Source organism: Oncorhynchus mykiss, chromosome 19 (assembly GCF_013265735.2).
Source record: "Oncorhynchus mykiss isolate Arlee chromosome 19, USDA_OmykA_1.1, whole genome shotgun sequence".
NCBI classification, from domain to species: Eukaryota; Metazoa; Chordata; class Actinopteri; order Salmoniformes; family Salmonidae; genus Oncorhynchus; species Oncorhynchus mykiss.
In genome coordinates, this window is record NC_048583.1 from 18,197,594 (window position 1) to 18,219,040 (window position 21,447).

Genomic DNA, 21,447 nt, shown 5'->3' on the forward strand with positions numbered 1-21,447 from the left:
CTGTATCTACAGACTGAGAATGACTAATTCATCATTTATCTGGTTTAGCTCTCTCGGCACACTCCCAAACTGCAACGCTCAGCTCCGTCTCCCAAGTCTCTCCTGGTGGTGTGTGTTTGTGTGTGAGGCCGCGGTTTCCCTGGAACATTCTGCCCAATTCTGTTTGCTAAGTTTCTGTCTGCTGGTATGTTTCTAATCACCACCCAAGAGTTGTCCGTGTTTTCAAACGTTGAACTCTCTAAGACCTGAAGACTTGTGCTGTAGGTCCCTGAGGTAATAGCTCAGCAGGCTAAAACACTGTTGTGGCATTCAGGATCTCTCCAGTGTGAGTATCTCTGTATCTCCACTGTGTGTGTGTGTGTATCTCTGTCTCCAGTGTGCGTCTGTGTGTGTGTGTTTGTGTGCCTCTCTCCAGTGTGTGTCTAAGCACTCTTCAATGTTTCACATTGTTCACAAAAGTTCCAAGATAGCATAGCAGTGCAGACATGGTTTGATGTTCTTCCATGTACATTTTTGTATTTTTCGTCTTTTTTTCTATATATTTCAAATTTATTTTCAATATCTTTTCCATTTTTAAATTAAATATACCTTCCGGTAACCCGCCTCGCCCAATGTGATACGGATCTGCTATTTTTAGACCTTATAGCCAGAACCTCCATCAGGAGCTAGCCATCAGAAGCTAATCAGCTAATAGCTAACTAGCTATTTAGTCATTGTGAGCCACTGCTAGCGGCCTTTACCTTCTGCACAGACACTAGCCGCTTTTAGCCTGGATAATACTTGCCAGCCTGCCAGTATCGGACTGTTTTCTCCACTACAACACCAGATTCCTGCCGTAAGCCCTGGACCATTACTTCTTGCCACCGAGTGTCCCAGCCCCGAAACTAGCTCTGAGCCATGCCCACCTCCCGGCCTGCTCAGTGATCACTCGGTTACACAGCTGATGCCTCCCGGACTCTACCCCAACATGGCTAGAATCCACTACTCCACCGGATCCTTGCCTTAAGCTCTGGACCTTTGCAACGGATCATCACTGCTAGCTAGCTGCTACCGAGTGGCTATAGCGGCTAATGTCCCTGTCCCGAAGCTAGCACCAGTTAGCCGCGAGCCAGGCGCATCTCCCGGCTAGCAAACAAAATTACTAGAATACCTCTTTCGCCAACTGGCCTAGACCCTTTGTCGACACGGCGCCCCGCCAAACCACCACGACTGGTCTGCCGACGTAACTCCATCCACTGTGCCCTCAACCGGACTTCGGAGCAGACGCTTTTACTAGCCCCAGCCTGCTAACTTTAAACGCTGTGTCTCCTGCTTGCTAGCGTAGTAACAACTACCCCGGCTTCCCTGTTTCATCTATTGCTGTTCACTGGACCCTATGATCACTTGGCTACATAGCTGATGCCTGCTGGACTGTTCATTGATCACGGTACTCCATTTTGTTTATTTATTTTTTAAATATTTTTTAAATATTTTTTATCTGTCGGCCCCAGCCTCAAACTCAGGCCCTGTGTTTAGTTAACTGACTATCTCTGCCCATTCATCACCATTTTACCTGTTGTCTTAGCTGATTAGCTGTTGTTGTCTTACCCGTTGTTGTCTTAGCTAGCTCTCCCAATCAACACCTGTGATTGCTTTATGCCTCGCTTTATGTCTCTCTCAAATGTCAACATGCCTTGTATCCTGTTTTTTAGGAGAGTTATCATTGTTTTACTTTACTGCGGAGCCCCTAGTCCCATTCAACATGCCTGAGATACCTCCTTTGTCCCACCTCCCACACGTGCGGTGACCTCACCCAGCATTACTAGCGTGTCCAGAGATGCAACCTCTCTTATCATCACATCAATGCCTGGGTTTACCTCCACTTTACCCGCACCCCACCATACCTCTGTCTGTACATTATACTCTGAATCTATTCTACCACGCCCAGAAATCTGCTCCTTTTATTCTCTGTCCCCAATGAACTAGACGACCAGTTTTGATAGCCTTTAGCCGTACCCTCATCCTACTCCTCCTCTGTTCCTTGGGTGATGTAGAGGTTAACCCAGGCCCTGTGTATCCCCAGGCACTCTCATTTGTTTTCTTCTGTAACCGAAAAAGCCTTGGTGTCATGTATGTTAACATCAGAAGCCTCCTCCCTTACTCACTGCTTTAGCACACTCTACCAACCCTGATGTCCTTGCCGTGTCTGAATCCTGGCTTAGGAAGGCCACCAAAAATTCTACAACATTTTCCGTGAAGATAGAACTGTCGAAGGGGGAGGAGTTGCAATCTACTGCAGAGATAGCCTGCAAAGTTCTGTCAAATTTCCCAGGTCTATGCCGAAACAGTTCGAGCTTCTAATTTTAAAAATGAATCTCTCCAGAAATAAGTCTCTCACTGTTGCTGCCTGTTTATAGACCCCCCTCAGCTCCCAGCTGTGCCCTGGACACCATATGTGAATTGATTGCCCCCCATCTATCTTCAGAGTTCGTTCTGTTAGGTGAAATCCGTAATCCTAAATCCGTAAACATGGGCACCCTCATAGATATTATCCTGACCAACTTGCCCTCCAAATACACCTTTGCTGTTTTCAATCATGATTTCAGCGATCATTGCCTCATTGCCTGCATCAGCTATGGGTCCGCGGTCAAACGACCACCCCTCATCACTGTCAAACACTCCCTAAAACACTTCTGCCAGCAGGCCTTTCTAATCGACCTGGCCCGGGTATCCTGGAAGGAAATTGACCTCATTCCGCCAGTCGAGGATGCCTGGTCGTTCTTTAAAAGTAATTTCCTCACCATCTTAAATAAGCATGCCCCTTTCAAAAAATGTCGAACTAAGAACAGATATAGCCCTTGGTTCAGTCCAGACCTGACTGCCCTCGAACCAGCACAAAAACATCTTGCTGCGGACTGCACTAGCATTGAATAGTTCCCGCGATATGCAACTTTTCAGGGAAGTCAGGTACCAATACAGCTCCCAAAAAGTTTTGGGACACTGTAAAGTCCATGGAGAATAAGAGCACCTCATCCCAGCTGCCCACTGCACTGAGGCTAGTTAACCTTTCTGATCTCCCCATCCCGGATCCGGGTTCGTGAATACAGACTCAAGCTCATTACCATAACGCAACGTTAACTATTCATGAAAATCGCAAATGAAATGAAATAAATATGCTAGCTCTCAAGCTTAGCCTTTTGTTAACAACACTGTCATCTCAGATTTTCAAAATATGCTTCTCAACCATTGCAAAACAAGCATTTGTGTAACAGTATTGATGGCTAACGTAGCATTTAGCATTAGCATTCAGCTGGCAACATTTACACAAAAAAACAGAAAAGCATTCAAAAAAATCATTTACCTTTGAAGAACTTCAGATGTTTTCAATGAGGAGACTCTCAGATAGCAAATGTTCAGTTTTTCCTGAAAGATTATTTGTTTAGGACAAATCGCTCCGTTTTCTGCGTCACGTTTAGCTATGAAAAAACCCCTGTATCCAGGATTGTGTAAATCTATCAGCAAGCTCATTAGCATAACACAACGTTAACTATTTATGAAAATCGCAAATGAAATGAAATAAATATGCCATCTCTCAAGCTTAGCCTTTTGTAAACAACACTGTCATCTCAGATTTTCAAAATATGCTTCTCAACCATAGGAAAACAATAATTTGTGTAAAAGTAGCTAGCTAGAGTTAGCATTTCGCGTTAGCATTTAGCGTTAGCATTAGCGTTAGCATCCAGCACGCAACATTAACAAAAACATAAAAGCCTTCAAATAAAATCATTTACCTTTGAAGAACTTCTGATGTTTTCAATGAGGATACTCTCAGTTAGATAGCAGATGCTCAGTTTTTCCAAAAAGATTCCTTGTGTATTAGAAATAGCTCCGTTTTATACATCACATTTGGCTACCAAAAAAAATCCATAAATTCAGTCCTCAAAACGCAAACTTTTTTCCAAATTAACTCCATAATATCGACTGAAAACATGGCAAACGTTGTTTAGAATCAATCATCAAGGTGTTTTTCACATATCTCTTCATTGATACATCGTTCTTGGACACATGCTTTCTCCCCTGAATCAAATGGTAAAGTAGAAGCAGCTGGCAATTGCGCACCGAATTCGACGCAGGACACCAGGCGGACACTTGGAAAATGTAGTCTCTTATGGTCAATCTTCCAATGATATGCCTACAAATACGTCACAATGCTGCTAAGACCTTGGGCGAACGACAGAAAGTGTAGGCTCATTCGTTGCGCAATCACAGCCATATAAGGAGAGAATGGAAAACAGAGCTTCAGAAATTCTGCTAATTCCTGGGTGATGCATCATCTTGGTTTCGCCTGTAGAATGAGTTCTGGGGCACTTACAGACAAAATCTTTGCATATTCTGAAACTTCAGAGTGTTTTCTTTCCAAAACTGTCAAGAATATGCATAGTCGAGCATCTTTTCGTGACAAAATATCGCGCTTAAAACGGGAACGTTTTTTATCCAAAAATGAAATAGCGCCCCTAGAGCTCTAACAGGTTAACACTGTCACCACTGATAAATCCACGATAATCGAGAATTTCAATAAGCATTTCTCCATGGCTGGCGATGCTTTCCTCCTGGCTACCCCAACCCCGGCCAACAGCTCTGCACCCAACGCAGCTACTTGATCAAGCCTCCCCAGCTTCTCCTTCACCCAAATCCAGATAGCAGATGTTCTGAAAGAGCTACAAAACCTGGACCCGTACAAATCAGCTGGGCTAGACAACCTGGACCCTCTCTTTCTAAAATGATCCACCGCCATTGTTGCAACCCCTATTACCAGTCTGTTCAACCTCTCTTTCGTATCGTCCGATATCCCAAAAGATTGGAAAGCTGCCGCTGTCATCCCCCTCTTCAAAGGGGGTGACACTCTAGACCCAAACTGTTGCAGACCTAAATCCATCCTTTCCTGCCTTTCTAAAGTCTTCGAAAGCCAAGTGAACAAACAGATCACTGACCATTTCGAATCCCACCGTACCTTCTCCACTGTGCAATCCGGGTTCCGAGCTGGTCACGGGTGCACCTCAGCCACGCTCAAGGTACTAAACAATATCATAACCGCCATCGATACAAGACAGTACTGTGCAGCCGTCGTCGTCGACCTGGTTAAGGCTTTCGACTCTGTTAATCACTGTATTCTTGTCGGCAGACTCAACAATCTTGGTTTCTCAAATGACTGCCTCGCCTGGTTCACCAACTACTTATCAGACAGTGTTCAGTGTGTCAAATCGGAGGGCCTGTTGTCCGGACCTCTGGCAGTCTCTATGGGGGTACCACAGGGTTCAATTCTCGGGCCGACTCTTTTCTCTGTATATATCAACGATGTCGCTTTTGCTGCGGGTGATTCCCTGATCCACCTCTATGCAGACGACACCATTCTGTATACATCTGGCCCGTCTTTGGACACTGTGTTAACAAACCTCCTTATGAGCTTCAATGCCATACAACTCTCCTTCCGTGGCCTCCAACTGCTCTTAAATGCTGGTACAACTAAATGCATGCTTTTCAACCGTTCGCTGCCCGCACTCGCCCGCCCATCGAGCATCACTACTCTAGACGGTTCTGACTTAGAATATGTGGCCAACTACAAATACCTAGGTGTCTGGCTAGACTGTAAACTCTCCTTCCAGACTCATATTAAACCTCTCCAATGCAAAATAAAGTCTAGAATTGGCTTCCTATTTCGCAACAAAGGCTCCTTTACTCACGCCACCAAACATACCCTCGTAAAACTGACTATCCTACCGATCCTCGACTTCGGCGATGTCATTTATAAAATAGCCTCCAACACTCTACTCAGCAAACTGGATGCAGTCTATCACAGTGCCATCCGTTTTGTCACCAAAGCCCCATATACCACCCACCACTCTATGCTCTAGTCGGCTGGCCCTTGCTACCAATTCGTTGCCAGACCCACTGGCTCCAGGTCATCTATAAGTCTATGCTAGGTAAAGCTCTGCCTTATCTCAGCTCACTGGTCACAATAACAACACCCGTAGCACGTGCTCCATAAAGGTATATCTCACTGGTCATCCCCAAAGCCCACATCTCCTTTGGCTGCCTCTCTTTCCAGTTCTCTGTTGCCAATGACTGGAACAAATTGCAAAAATCACTGCAGCTGGACACTTATATTTCCCTCACTTTAAACATCAGCTATCTGAGCAGCTAACCGATCGCTGCAGCTGTACATAGCCCATCTATAAATACAGTGCCTTGCGAAAGTATTCGGCCCCCTTGAACTTTGCGACCTTTTGCCACATTTCAGGCTTCAAACATAAAGATATAAAACTGTATTTTTTTGTGAAGAATCAACAACAAGTGGGACAGAATCATGAAGTGGAACGACATTTATTGGATATTTCAAACTTTTTAACAAATCAAAAACTGAAAAATTGGGCGTGCAAAATTATTCAGCCCCCTTAAGTTAATACTTTGTAGCGCCACCTTTTGCTGCGATTACAGCTGTAAGTCGCTTGGGGTATGTCTCTATCAGTTTTGCACATCGAGAGACTGATATTTTTTCCCATTCCTCCTTGCAAAACAGCTCGAGCTCAGTGAGGTTGGATGGAGAGCATTTGTGAACAGCAGTTTTCAGTTCTTTCCACAGATTCTCGATTGGATTCAGGTCTGGACTTTGACTTGGCCATTCTAACACCTGGATATGTTTATTTTTGAACCATTCCATTGTAGATTTTGCTTTATGTTTTGGATCATTGTCTTGTTGGAAGACAAATCTCCGTCCCAGTCTCAGGTCTTTTGCAGACTCCATCAGGTTTTCTTCCAGAATGGTCCTGTATTTGGCTCCATCCATCTTCCCATCAATTTTAACCATCTTCCCTGTCCCTGCTGAAGAAAAGCAGGCCCAAACCATGATGCTGCCACCACTATGTTTGACAGTGGGGATGGTGTGTTCAGCTGTGTTGCTTTTACGCCAAACATAACGTTTTGCATTGTTGCCAAAAAGTTCAATTTTGGTTTCATCTGACCAGAGCACCTTCTTCCACATGTGTGGTGTGTCTCCCAGGTGGCTTGTGGCAAACTTTAAACACTTTTTATGGATATCTTTAAGAAATGGCTTTCTTCTTGCCACTCTTCCATAAAGGCCAGATTTGTGCAATATACAACTGATTGTTGTGCTATGGACAGAGTCTCCCACCTCAGCTGTAGATCTCTGCAGTTCATCCAGAGTGATCATGGGCCTCTTGGCTGCATCTCTGATCAGTCTTCTCCTTATATGAGCTGAAAGTTTAGAGGGACGGCCAGGTCTTGGTAGATTTGCAGTGGTCTGATACTCCTTCCATTTCAACATTATCGCTTGCACAGCGCTCCTTGGGATGTTTAAAGCTTGGGAAATATTTTTGTATCCAAATCCGGCTTTAAACTTCTTCACAGCAGTATCTCGGACCTGCCTGGTGTGTTCCTTGTTCTTCATGATGCTCTCTGCGCTTTTAACGGACCTCTGAGACTATCACAGTGCAGGTGCATTTATACGGAGACTTGATTACACACAGGTGGATTGTATTTATCATCATTAGTCATTTAGGTCAACATTGGATCATTCAGAGATCCTCACTGAACTTCTGGAGAGAGTTTGCTGCACTGAAAGTAAAGGGGCTGAATAATTTTGCACACCCAATTTTTCAGTTTTTTATTTGTTAAAAAAGTTTGAAATATCCAATAAATGTCGTTCCACTTCATGATTGTGTCCCACTTGTTGTTGATTCTTCACAAAAAAATACAGTTTTATATCTTTATGTTTGAAGCCTGAAATGTGGCAAAAGGTCGCAAAGTTCAAGGGGGGCGAATACTTTCGCAAGGCACTGTAGCCCATCCAACTACCTCATTCCCATATTGTTTTTATTTACTTTTCTGCTCTTTTGCACACCAGCATTTCTACTTGCACATCATCATCTGCACATCGATCACTCCCGTGTTAATTTGCTAAATTGGAATTACTTTGCTACTATGGCCTATTTAAATAAAGGTGACATAAAAAAAAACTCTGTGTTTGCTCCCCCCAATCCCACAGTAGGCGAGATCACACAATGCGGTATAGAAACTAAAAGTGGCATCAAAAGTGCCGCACACGTTGTGCCACCAAATCGGGCAAATGTGTTTAAAAACCAATACTGTCCTGATACCGGGAGCCCGGATTCAATGGAATAGTGATGAGTGGGGCTTTCTGAAAGCCCAACCCCACGTTTAGGCCTGGACCCGGTACTTCTCTGTCTCCTGCGAGGCAGCTCTTCAGGGTGGGAGGGGTGTCTTATTAGGGTTGTGGCGAAACTCGTAAGTATCGTGGCAAGGAAACAAAACATGAAGCGAATTTAATCTCTGAAGAGAAACAGTCCTGATGTTCACCTGGAGTCACATTTGTTTGTTTCGCAAGCTCCCAAGTGGCGCTGTGGTCTAAGGCACTACGTCTCAGTGCAAGAGGTGTCACTGCAGACCCAGGTTTGATTCCAGTCTGCATCACAACTGGCCGTGATTGGGAGTCCCTTAGGGCGGTGCACAATGTCCTGGAATTAGGGTTAGGGTTTGGCCGGGCTAGGCCATCATTGTAAATAAGAATTAGTTCTTAACTGACACACCAGAGGTCCATTTAGTGAAGAGAAGTCACCTCAGACAGGCCCTGCTCCTGAGCTCCCATCAGCATCAGATATGAATTTAAAATGGAAAATTAATGTGTTCATGCAACAACAACAAAAAGTTGCATCAAACAGTATCGCCTCAATTTGTTCCCCTAATCATACCGAATTGTTTCAAACTAAAACATATAGTTTCTGTATTATATCTGTGTGTGTTGCTATGATTTAATCTGTTTTAGGGTGTGTTTATGTGTGCGTGTGTGTGTGTGAGAGAGAGACAGAGCTTATGTATTTTTGGGGCCTTTCGCCGAGCTGTCAGATAAGTAATTACAGGAGTATCTGAGCTGTCTGGGATGGAGGGAGAGAGTGGTGGGAGGCAGGCGAACGGATGGGATCTACTCACTGTTGTGGAAAATAGGATTCATTTTCATGTTGAATTGAAGATAGTGGATCGTTTTTTAATATAGGGATTAATAAATGTGACTAAATGCTCAGAATTCCGGATAAGGTATTGGCACGTCTATGATGGTGAGCATGTTGCATAAACATGGTCAGAGACTTGGAGGTTAGAGGAGGTCAGAGACCTGGCTGTGTGGTGCCAGGACAACAACCTCGCACTCAACATGATCAAGATCACGTGATCAAGACACGTGATCAAGGAGATGATTGTGGACTACAGAAAAAGGAGGACTGAGCACGCCCCCATTCCCATCGACCGGGCTGTGGTGGAGCAGGAGTAGGTAGCCTACACACACACACACGGCACACACACTGGAATAGATTTTCAGCTGGCAAGCAGACACTGGAATATGTTTCTGAGTGACAGAGCGAGGGCTTTGCATACGTGCTTTGTGCGTTTTTTGTGGGACTGGAAAAAAATGCCTGGAGCTAAAATAACTTTATTAACTGGTTACCGTGCTTTTAAAATAACGGTTCTATTCCGGCACATTATAGATCACTTTCATCCCCGGCTCTGATTCTGTTTCTCAAAAAATATAATTTTGAGGTTTTCGGGTTCTGTTTCCTGAACCGGTTCCAACCCTTGCTAGTAGTTGCAAAATGGAGCCCAAACTCTGCATAATGGGTTTCCTATATGCAGGAAACCCACTGGGCACAGATGTAAGTTCAACGTTTTGATTTACATTTGGTTGAGTTGTCAACTAATGTGAATTCAACAAAACATTTCGCCATTGTATTGGATTTAGGTGAAAAGTTGGGTGAAAAAAAATGAAATTCCCTTACATTGATGCCTTTTTCAAAAATCCTATCAGTTCTCCACGTTGATTCAACGTCATCGTTGAATTTTTGTTGTTGAAATGACATGGAAACAACGTTGATTCAACCAGTTTATATGGGAAGGAAGAAAAAAGGAAGGGAAAACCTCTTCTCTGTATATCACGATGCTACGGGTTTTCTGTCCATTCTTCTTAATTAGTGTTTGCGTTCCACCACCTAATGAGTTTGACTGCAATACATGGTTTGTTAGCCTGTTAGCCACCTAGCGTTCCTTGAGAAAAAAAACATTGAGAATACCCCCAGAATCACTTCCAACTAAGACCTCTACCACGCTCGTGTCCTGTAATCCTTGTGTCCTGGCTGAACTTTCAGTTTGTTTCCCCCCTATCTGAGTCACCTCATCAGTCCCCTACTGTGCCGTGCCCAGGCTTGCCTCTCCAAATCAAAACTCACACACCCACTCAAAACAAATTCACCTGGGTGTCTAATGGGAGGTGGAGGGAAGGTGATAATCGCACTGTGTTGGCTATGGACAACACTTTGATTCCTGCTGCTAGGCCATCCCTGGCCTGTATCCTTATGCCACAAAGCTGAAAATCTAAGGGCTCCTTTCGAAAATAATGGAGTTGGCCCCTGGGGCTTGCCCAAAGCACCCGGGCAGGTGCCAACTCTCCTGTGATACTCCTGATGTGGTGACCATCATTACAGTCGACCTCTGGTGGGACACGGAAATCCCTTTGATCCTCTGATATTTAACAGCAGAAAAAGGGTTGATGGGACGGGAAACTTAGGACCGAATGGGGTTGTGTTTGTGAACCCACTCAGTATGGATCCAGAAACGGGCAGCCTTGCTATTTGACATCCTTTTCTCTAGCGCACAGTCCAGCACAGTGCAACACAGTGCCAGTGTAGGGTCCTAGTTTTGCATTCACAGTGCCCAGGAAGTGGATCAGGGACTGCAGCTGTGGTGCACTGGGGGCGTGGTTCTGTGAATATATTTTTCCCTTGCTACTGTATCTGATGGTGGATATCTGAAAAAATACAGATTGATGCCGAAGGGGATGGCTGCCGTTTTACAATCCCGTAACCAATTGTGCTGTTGTGTATGTTTTTTCGCGTTATTTGTAACTTATTTTGTACCTAATGTTTCTGCCGAGAGCTTCTAGATATCAGGACAGCGATTACTCACCCCGTACTGGAGGAATACTTTTTCTTCAACGAGTCAAACGGGAAGGATTTAATTCAGACGCCCGACAAGGTCCCCATCCCGGTCATTCGCAGGAGAAAGAGACAGATCCGTCGACGAGAGGGTAATCTACCTATACCTTTGGTTCTATTATCCAGCGTTCAATCAATCAAACTACAATCACGTATATCCTACCAACGGGACATTAAAAATTGTAATATCTTATGTTTCACGAGTCGTGGCTTAATGACGACATGAATAACATACAGCTGGCAGGTTTTAAGCTTTTTCGTCAGGATAGAACAGCGGCCTCTGGTAAGACAAGGGGTGGCGGTCTATGTATATTTGTAAACAACAGCTGATATACAAGGTTTTGCTCGACTATTTACCCTAGAGAGTTTTCATCTGTATTTTTCAAAGCTGTCTTTATACCACCACAAACCGATGCCGGCACTAAGACAGCACTCAATGACCTGTATACGGTCATAAGCAAACAAACCAGAGGCGGCGCTCCTAATGGCCAGGGACTTTAATAAAGGGAAGCTCAAATTCGTTTGACCTAATTTCTATTAGCATGTTAAATGTGCAACCAGAGGGAAAAAAACTCCAGACCACCTTTACTCCACACACAGAGACATGTACAAAGCTCTCCCTCGCCCTCCATCAAGGAGCTGGACTCTAACCCGGAAGCTTATAAGAAATCCTGCTATGCCCTCCGACGAACCATCAAACAGGCAAAGCGTCAATACAGGACTAAGATTGAATCATACTACACCGGCTCCGACACTCGTCGGATGTGGCAAGGCTTGCAAACTATTACAGTCTACAAAGGGAAGCACAGCCGCGAGCTGCCCAGTACACGCGAGCCTACCAGATGAGCTAAATTACTTCTATGCTCGCTTCGAGGCAAGTAACCCTGAAGCATACATGAGACCATCAGCTGTTCCAGATGACTGTGTAATCACGCTCTCCGTAGCCAATGTGAGTAAGATCTTTAAACAGGTCAACATTCACAAGGCCGCCGGGCCAGACGGATTACCCGGACGTGTACTCCGAGCATGCGCTTACCAACTGACAAGTGTCTTCACTGACATTTTAAACCTGTTCTTGACTGAGTCTGTAATACCAACATGTTTCAAGCAGACCACGGTAGTCCCTGTGCCCAAGAACACTAAGGTAACCTGCCTAAATGACTACAGACCCGTAGCACTCACGTCTGTAGCCATGAAGTGCTTTGAAAGGCTTGTCATGGCTTACATCAACACCATTATCCCAGAAACCCTAGACCCACTCCAATTTGTCTACCTCCCCAACAGATCCACAGATGATGCAATTTCTATTGCACTCAACTCTGCCCTTTCACACCTGGGCAAAAGGAACACCTATTTGAGAATGCTATTCATTGACTACAGCTCAGCGTTCAACACCATAGTACCTGCAAAGCTCATCACTAAGCTAAGGACCCTGGGACGAAACACCTCCCTTTGAAACTGGATCCTGGACTTCTTGACAGGCCGCCTCCAAGTGGTGAGGGTAGGTAACACTTCCACCATGCTGATCCTCAACAAAGGGGCTCCTCAGGGGTGCTCGCTCAGTCCCCTCCTGTTCACTCATGACTGCATGGCCAGGCATGACTCCAACACCATCATCAAGTTTGCAGATGACACAACAGTGGTAGGCCTGATAACCAATAGCGATGGGACCTGGCCGTATAGTACCAGGACAACAACCTCTCCCTCAACATGATCAAGACAAAGGAGATGATTGGGGACTACAGGAAAAGGAGGACCGAGCACGCCCCTATTCTCATCAACGGGGCTGCAGTGGAGCAGGTTGAGAGCTTCATGTTTCTTGGTGTTCACATCACCAACAAACTATCATCAAACTATCATGGTCCAAAAACACTAAGACAGTTGTGAAGAGGGCACGACAAAGCCTATTCCCCCTCAGGAGACTGAAAGATTTTGGTTCTCTCTGCTTCCTCACGGCAAGCGGTATCGGAGCGTTAAGTCTAGGTCCAAGAGGCTTCTAAACAGCTTCTACCCGTAAGCCATAAGACTCCTGACCAGCTAATCAAAGGGCTACCCAGACCCGTCTTTTACGCACTGCTATTCTCTGTTTATTATTTATGCATAGTCACTTTAACTCTACCTACATTACCTCAAATACCTCAATTACCTTGACTAACCGGTGCCCCCAGACATTGACTCTGTACCGGTTCCCCTTATATAGTCTCGCTATTGTTATTTTACTGCTGCTGTTTAATCATTTGTTATTTTTAATTTTTTTTCACTTAACACTTTTTTTAATCTTAAAACTTCTTTAAGCATTGGTGGTTAAGGGCTTGTAAAGTAAGCACTTCACTGTACGGTTGTATTCGGCGCATGTGACAAATACAATTTGATTTTGTGAGCAGCTGAGGTAAGGTGCAGTGGTGCCCGGGGATACGACAAGCCGTGACCCACATGGCTTACCCAACCCACACCCCCCTCAGGGCCTCAAGTACAGTAGCCCTTACACAACAGGCCAGGGCCCCATGTGAAGCAAGTAGTGCTGAGCGATTAACCGAAATGTCGCTAATTTTCATTTTTTTTACAACTAATTGACCGACACCCGTTCAATGATTTTAATTCCATTTTGCTCAAGATTGATAGCTGATATTCAGCAGTCATAAAAGTATGCCTTATTTACTTTGAAGAACTGCTACAGTTTTCAACCCATATAATCATATAATCAAAATATTATAAAAAAATAATAATTGAACAGAAACTGAACTGACCTCAAAAAGCACTAATCGTTCAGAACTAGAAGCAAGATGAGTGTTTGGGAAAATTACGCAGCTAATGTGTTATTGTGTAGCAGTCAGTACATCCTAACAGCTAGCTAGCCTAAAACGCACCTTTTCAGATCCTCGTGTTGGACTGAATCGTAATTTCTCTGTCATAATGATACACTGAAGATGTTGTCTGGGGTTGTTACACCTGCAGGCCAGTGCTGCATCTAGAACGGTGACACAAACAGCCTTTGTCACGCCGTTCAGGTATGAGAAAATACGATACCTTAACTAGCGCCCATTCACCGGTTTGATGTTTTCCGTCTATGTTTTCGGAAGAGAGGTTGCAATTAACATTGGAGACGCCAAAACGTCACAAATGAAGGATGGTGTAATCGGAGTGACAATATGACAGTGAACAACTCTGCCCGGGGGTGGGGGTGGGGGGTGGGGGGTTCTGTCTGGCTCCACGACCAACATGGCTGGTCCTGTCATCTCGCTTCATTGCCACCAGCTGTGTGGGCCATGTTGACATCCAGTGTGACACCACCCATGGTGTTTTGTCATCGCGGCTTCCTCAGCTTCCCGAGGAGAGACAGTGAGTGCGCCGGACAGGTACATGCACAGCGTATGATCCTCAAAGCCGCGACACGCTGTGGTCTAGCGGTCCGTAAAAATTGACTAGCAGCCCGGCAAATTGAGAATGAGATCGGGAACTAGGGAGGATGAGCAACTTTGGTGGAATTTTTTTGTGGCATGTTCTGTGAGTAGGTGCAATTTGCGATTCAGTTGACTCAAGTTTATTTGAGTATTGTTAAACCACAGCGCTATCACACCCTAGGATTCGTCCTGCTGTGCCGAACACTAAGATAAATAAATAGGGAATTGGAAGAACTTGACGATTGCTTTCTGATTTCCACGAATATAACAGTGAAAGTCATTTCCTGAAAGGTCTTCAAGCGCCCATAAAAAGTACTTTGTTTTACTTAACAAAATGTAAATGTGCACAGAATTAAAAACTCACTCTTGTCTGAAGAGTTCTCTCTGAATACAGACAGAGGGAAGCACCCTGACCTGACAGTCTGTCTGCAAGACATCTTATGCCAAAAGCTGCACCCTTGTCTGAGAGAAAAAGAGACAGAATCCCAGATGTCAAGTCAAAAGCACTCTCCGAAATGTCACAAGCTAGGTAAGGGCCTTGAAATATCTGGGGTAATGTGAATCTCTTGGGGCTGCAGTCAGGTTCTCTCTTCTCTCCTCTGGCACTAGTCCGCCCCGTGTGACAGCTCTTGACTCCTGTGATTTATTAACTGGTAGCAATGACAGTTCACGTGCGGTAGCTTACCGCAGAATCAGCTTTCATTTATACTGTCTCTAATCGTTGGATTTGTTTTGTCTATGTCGTCTTTTGTGGACGTCTTGTGTATTCCATTGTTGCTTTGTATTCTTTCATCTTTTCCTTTGTTATGTCTGCTGGTGTGAACTGGTCGAATGCCAAATGTTTACATATTGCATATAAGATAACCTATTGCGTTTTATATGTTCTACAAGGTTGTGGTGCTTTATGTATTGATTGCAATTGCAGAATCTGCCTATGCCCAGAGAGAGCGAGAGAGAGAGAGAACAAACCAAGCAGCTAAGCCCAAATCTACCAAATTATTCTGACTGGTTAAGGCAAGGGTTAAGGTTTGGTTTTAGGTGAAAACAGGAAAAAAATAAAAACCCAGAGCATAGCACTAGGATTACACCTGTGATCCTCGGAGCCACGTGCCTACTTGATGCATGCTCACGTTGCCTCTAGTGGATGGTATCGAAGGCGCCACCTGACGTCCTGGGGACCTGGACAGAATATTGAAGTAATATCTGGTGTGATCCTGCTGATACTCTACACTGCTTGCATTAACAGATTGTTTCACCGTGCTTTCTGGGGCCTGGCTATTTTCATTTCTAAGCCGTTCGTTTTATGGTCTCCGCTCTTGAAATAGCCTTAGTAGCGAGGAGAGAACAGATTAACTCTGGAGAGGCGGGCCTCATCATTCATGCCTGTCACCAGCCCTCATTCATAAACACAATATCTGCAAATCCAATAATGTCAAAAGTTTTTGTTTGTTTGTTTGTAGCCATCATATTCTATCTTTGTTGTGCTGGTGGCAGCGGTGGGATATTTTGGGTTCATTCCAACTAGTCCCTACTAAATACCCGCAATGTCCATCTGTGACACATATCAATGTTATTGACTTAATACGCCAGTGTTACCACATTACTTTTGTGAAAGAAACACTTGAACTATTAACCATTTTATCAATGGCCAAGTACAGAAGGTGAACGTTAAATGCGAAGTTACAATTCATGAATGTCAGATATGCATTCACCAACATCTATGTTTTATCTGCACAAGCACTGTTCATGACACTGTTCACACCCCTCTTGTTTTGCTGTTTTTAAGCTAATTCCCTTCAATTTGTTACACATTTATGTCTTATGTCTGTTCATGTGATATCGGAGTGACTCAAAGTTTACAACAAAATCAAAACAACAGATGACATGGGCTAGTTGATCAACTGGGTATTTCTGACAAGTTAAAAATAGCTCTCTCTACAATGACTGACTGGACAAGAGGAAAACTGCTGATGTACTAGCCACTTTTGAAATTGCACCTTGTGCATTTTACCATTACAACTTTCAAGTGCACTGTAATTTGAAAGTCCAACTGAGTTCCTTTTTCATTTGTTCCTCTCCCCTAGTTTAGGAACCGCTTGTAACAATGTGTGCTGAGAGTCGGGAAGCAAGTTCAGGGAGTGAGTGTTTTAATAAATAAATGAAACCAACACGCACCACAAACACACTGGCATGACCCAGGAACAGAAACAATAACACCTGGGGAAGAAACCAAAGGGAGTGACATATATAGGGAAGGTAATCAGGGAGGTGATGGAGTCCAGGTGAGTCTAATGCTGTGCAAGTGAGCGTAACGATGGTGACAGGTGTGGGCCATAACGAGCATCCTGGTGACCTAGAGGCCGGAGAGGGGGCACACGTGACACCGCTGTCATACATTATAACAGATTACTTTTTAACAGCTAGCTAGCCTATGCATAACACAGTGCCAGGGGCAATAGAGTTAGGGCCCTTGTAACCTTCTCCGCTTACTGACACTTCGACCTTGGTGCCTCGCTGACGTAGTTTACACTTTGACTCTAGGTGTTAACATTCCCACCTCATTAGCGGAGCGTAACCGGGAGGCTACAGTTGGCCGCCGCTGACGGGCTTGGACTCACTCCGACTCGCTCTACCTGCTGTCCTTAAAAAAGGGCACGCCGCTCGAGGTATTGAAGGTATCTTATCCATGCTGCTCCATTGCAAAAAATGTATCTCCACTGCCTGCCAAAGAAAAAGACCAGGGGGGATTCCCTCATGCATAAATCCTTATCAAAGTTGGTGGCAAGTGAATGAAAATGAAAACTTGGAAGAGCTGGGCTGTATTTCCCCTTAAGCTAAATTAATACTTTGAGCGGTGTGTCAATCACCGGGTCTAGCCTCCATGGTGACAAGAGCTGATAGAAGCCAGGCCTCAGGGCACCTGAAAGCCAGCCGAGCTGCCTGTAAGGGCTCTGTCTCACAACCTTGTCAAGGTCTAGGCTCTGTATGAACACTCCAAGCAGCTCAAATAGTCTAAACCCTGGTCCCAGCTTTGCTTTAGCGAGTCTCACGTTGAGGGGTAGTGCAATCCTGGTCTTAGAGGTCTTAAAGACGAACTTCTCGACCCTTACTGTCTCCGCCCGTAAGCTCTCACCACACAGCTTGAGAAACATCTCTTTGTTTTAGCCGCCAGACCTTTTGTGAAGTCTCTTCGTCCTGCTAATCGTGACAATAGCAGGTGCACATAATCCTTTTACAGAGGTCTCCTGGATGACAGATCCAAGAGGACAAAGCTTAATTTATTGCAGGTAAGGTCTTCGGCCATTAAAGAATGTCTGGTATGCTACGTGGGGTTGGGGGGGGCAGAAAGAGAGAGAGAAGGCGCCGGGCAGACCTTGGTTTTGTTTTGCTTATGTGTCTGTGCCACCGGCGTCCCGGAGAGACTGACACATTTCCTAGAGGCGTCTGGGAACTGATCTGTGTGATAGATCGTAGCTGGAAGTCAAGGAGTGATGTGTGTGGAAAGACAATACTTCAACGCTACTGCAATGTTGCTGAGTCGTTGTAGCGATGTTGTAGAAGCCTGGTACTATGCTGTCTTTATGTTTAGCTCACGTCTGACACACAAGGAACTCGTCACTAACAGGACCAGGTTTGTGACACACAGACAGTACTGTAGGTACTGTAAAGCTGTTAACTGCCTGTTAAGATGAAGTGAGACACCACACTTGCTGTTTATTTTGTCAAATGTTTTGGTTCAAGGAAAGTCAAATTACTAAGTCGACCAGACCCAGCTGCTATTGCATTGGTGTCTATGGGAGACACACCCAATTAAGTAGGAAAGTAATTTATTTTTTCAATAGCTAACGGCCTGGGTGAACTATCTTAATTTATCCACCATCTTTGCTGCAAGCGACCGAATAGTAATGTCTGTGGTAAATTTGGGTTGACTTTGGATATCCTTATGGGGCTAGTCAGGGACCATCAGTAAATTACACATTATACATGAGGAATATGTTAAAATTCCAGTAGCTCTAAATTACAATGACTAAAAAACCTAAAAACAACTATAAATTGTAGAAATTCATATACAAATATTGAAATAATTTAAAGGTGTGCAACATGAAAATAGTCTCATTGACATTGTGTAATTTATTGACAGTCCCTAGCTAAGAAACAAACAAACACACACACAAACACAATGACATTCACACACTGACATACACATTTACACAAGCATATGCAGATTCAAAGGCATTGTTTTTCTCTCATCATAAGCACCTAGTTGTCAAAGTAGTTGCCTTGAAGCAGATTGCTGTGTAGTGAGGTATGCAAAATGGTAAATGTAAATAAATGAGTCAACCCTCGCTGGCTGAAAGAACCGAAACACAATTACCTGTCCGTCCATTCAGCCACTTATTTAGTGACATTAACATTGTGTTTGTCTTGATGACTTTGATTGTGCTCATTGTGAAAGGATAGAATATTTACTAATTACCATGGTCTTTGTTTTCTCTCTCCTTATCTATATGTTCTTTCTCTATCTCTCTCTATGCTCTCTCTCTGTTCTCTCTCTATGCTCTCTCTCTATGCTCTCTCCCTCCCTCTCTATGCTCTCTCTCCCTCCCTCTCTCTCTATGCTCTCTCTCCCCTCTCCCTCCCTCTCTCTCTATGCTCTCTCTCTCCCTTTCTCTCCCTATGCTCTCTCTCTCTCTCTCTCTGTGTCTCCAGGCAACATCTTTGTGGTAAGCCTGGCTGTGGCCGACCTGGTGGTGGCCATCTACCCCTACCCTCTTGTCCTCACCTCCATCTTCCACAAAGGCTGGAACCTGGGCTATGTCCACTGCCAGATCAGCGGTTTTCTCATGGGCGTCAGCGTCATTGGCTCCATCTTCAACATCACCGGCATTGCCATCAACCGCTACTGTTATATATGTCACAGCCTTAAGTACGACAAGCTGTACAGTGACAAGAACTCAGTGTGTTACGTCCTACTCATCTGGGCATTGACCATTGTGGCCATCGTGCCGAATCTCTTCGTGGGTTCGTTGCAGTACGACCCCAGGGTGTATTCGTGTACGTTCGAGCAGTCGGCGAGTTCGGCATACACTATCGCCGTGGTCTTCTTCCACTTCATCCTACCGATCATGATCGTCACCTACTGCTACCTGAGGATCTGGATCCTGGTCATTCAAGTTAGGCGACGGGTCAAACCGGACAATAGACCAAAACTGACGCCAAACGACGTGAGGAACTTCGTGACTATGTTTGTGGTGTTTGTGCTGTTCGCCGTGTGCTGGGCACCGCTCAACTTCATCGGGCTGGCGGTGGCCATCAACCCAGAGGTGGTGGTGCCTCTCATCCCCGAGTGGCTCTTCGTGGCGAGCTACTTCATGGCCTACTTCAACAGCTGCCTTAATGCCATCGTGTACGGGATGCTCAACCAGAACTTCCGGCGCGAGTACAAGCGCATCGTGGTATCGGTGTGCACAGCGCGAATCTTCTTCCACGGCAGCTCCAATGATGCGGCCGAGCGGCTCAAGAGCAAGCCTTCACCGCTCATCACCAACAACAACCAAGTCAAGGTGGAGTCGGTGTGAGAGGACCAGCTGGTCCCAGTGCCCTCCCTACCCCTCCCCCATGGCGCGAACCCTTCGATGTCTATACATCTGTAAAGTGGAAACCAGCAATATGGCGGAAGCTCAAGCTTCACCATTTCGCTCCTTGTACCTATCCAGTACACTGCAGATCTATAAACATCGGAGGGGTAAAGGAGCCCAGGGGAAGGGGTAGGGAGCGATTTGGGACTGGGTGATACTAACACATAGACACACACATGGACAAAGGGGGAGGGGGGATTAAGGGAACCAATGTGACATAAAATAGTTAAATTAGTTTTAAAAATACAAGTGAACGGAGAAAAATTTCCAAATACAAAAAACCTTCCACTTTCCGGACCGTCCGTGATCTGTGCTATCTTCACCTCTATACAATCAAAGCGAAATGGGGTAAATGTATCTGTCTTTTGCAAAAATCACTTTTGTTAGTTTTTTTCGATACCTAAAAAGATATAATGTACTTTGTTTTCATGTTTACAGTGATGATAACAGTGACTCTATGTAAGACGTATATGTTTTTATTTTGTATGAAGTATATGTTATATAGATATACAAGAATATATATCAGATTCATTTCACCAACATCGATAATCCGATGAAAGAAAATGACTAGGGTTGTAAAATTCCTGTAATTACTCAAAAGTTCCTGGGTTTTTCAGAAATTCCAGTTGGAATATTCCCAGAATCAGGAGGGAATAAACAGGAACCTTCCAACCAAGATTTATGGAAAACTGGGAACATTTGTGGAGTTCCCTGAATTTTGCAAACCTACAAATGACAAATATATCATGCCATGAAATCCAGAACATTTCTGCAATGTCTGGTCACAGACATAACCAAAAGTGTTTTACAGATTTTTACTGATGTTAATGATCATTTTTGTTGGGGTGTGACACTGTTACACTCCTTCCTTTGGAGGAGGAAGCAATATGTTTGGATTGCTGCTTGTTTCACAATGCCCTGCGGAACTGTTTCCATCGTTTGGTGGAATAAATATGTTTTGTAAGCATGGGATTTCTTTCTGACTCACTTCTCATTCCCTTTCTGTCTCTTTCTCTCTGTCTCTGTGAGCTCTTTGTATGCATGGATCTGAGGAATCGTTCATATGAAAAATAAAGGATCAGATGTAGACATGGGGGCTCCTATTTCAGTACAGCACAACAGAACACGAGCGCACACACACATTGCAGTTCAGTTTGTTCAAATCCAATGTCATCTTTTTTTTATATATTTTATTGGAAAGTTCTTTCGTTATATTGATACATAAGGAAATATACTTAGTAAAGACAGTTGGGTCAAATGGATTACCTTGCCATCAGCCAGTACATTTTCACCTCTCAGCCGTTTCCTTATGACATATTTGATGAAAGCCTTTGTCAGACGACGCTCGCTAAG

The 21,447-nt window shown here is 44.5% G+C and overlaps 1 protein-coding gene across 1 annotated transcript in view; it reads left to right on the forward strand.

The window, feature by feature from the left end:
- The window catches only part of LOC110497458 (melatonin receptor type 1A-A), a 57,563-nt gene extending 36,497 nt beyond the window's left edge, over positions 1-21,066 (forward strand). The window contains exon 2 of the mRNA XM_021573568.2: positions 19,166-21,066. Within this exon, the coding sequence (XP_021429243.1) occupies positions 19,166-20,034 (869 nt within the window). The 3' untranslated portion in view covers positions 20,035-21,066. The remainder of the gene's footprint in view (positions 1-19,165) is intronic.
- The last annotated feature ends 381 nt before the right edge of the window (positions 21,067-21,447 follow it).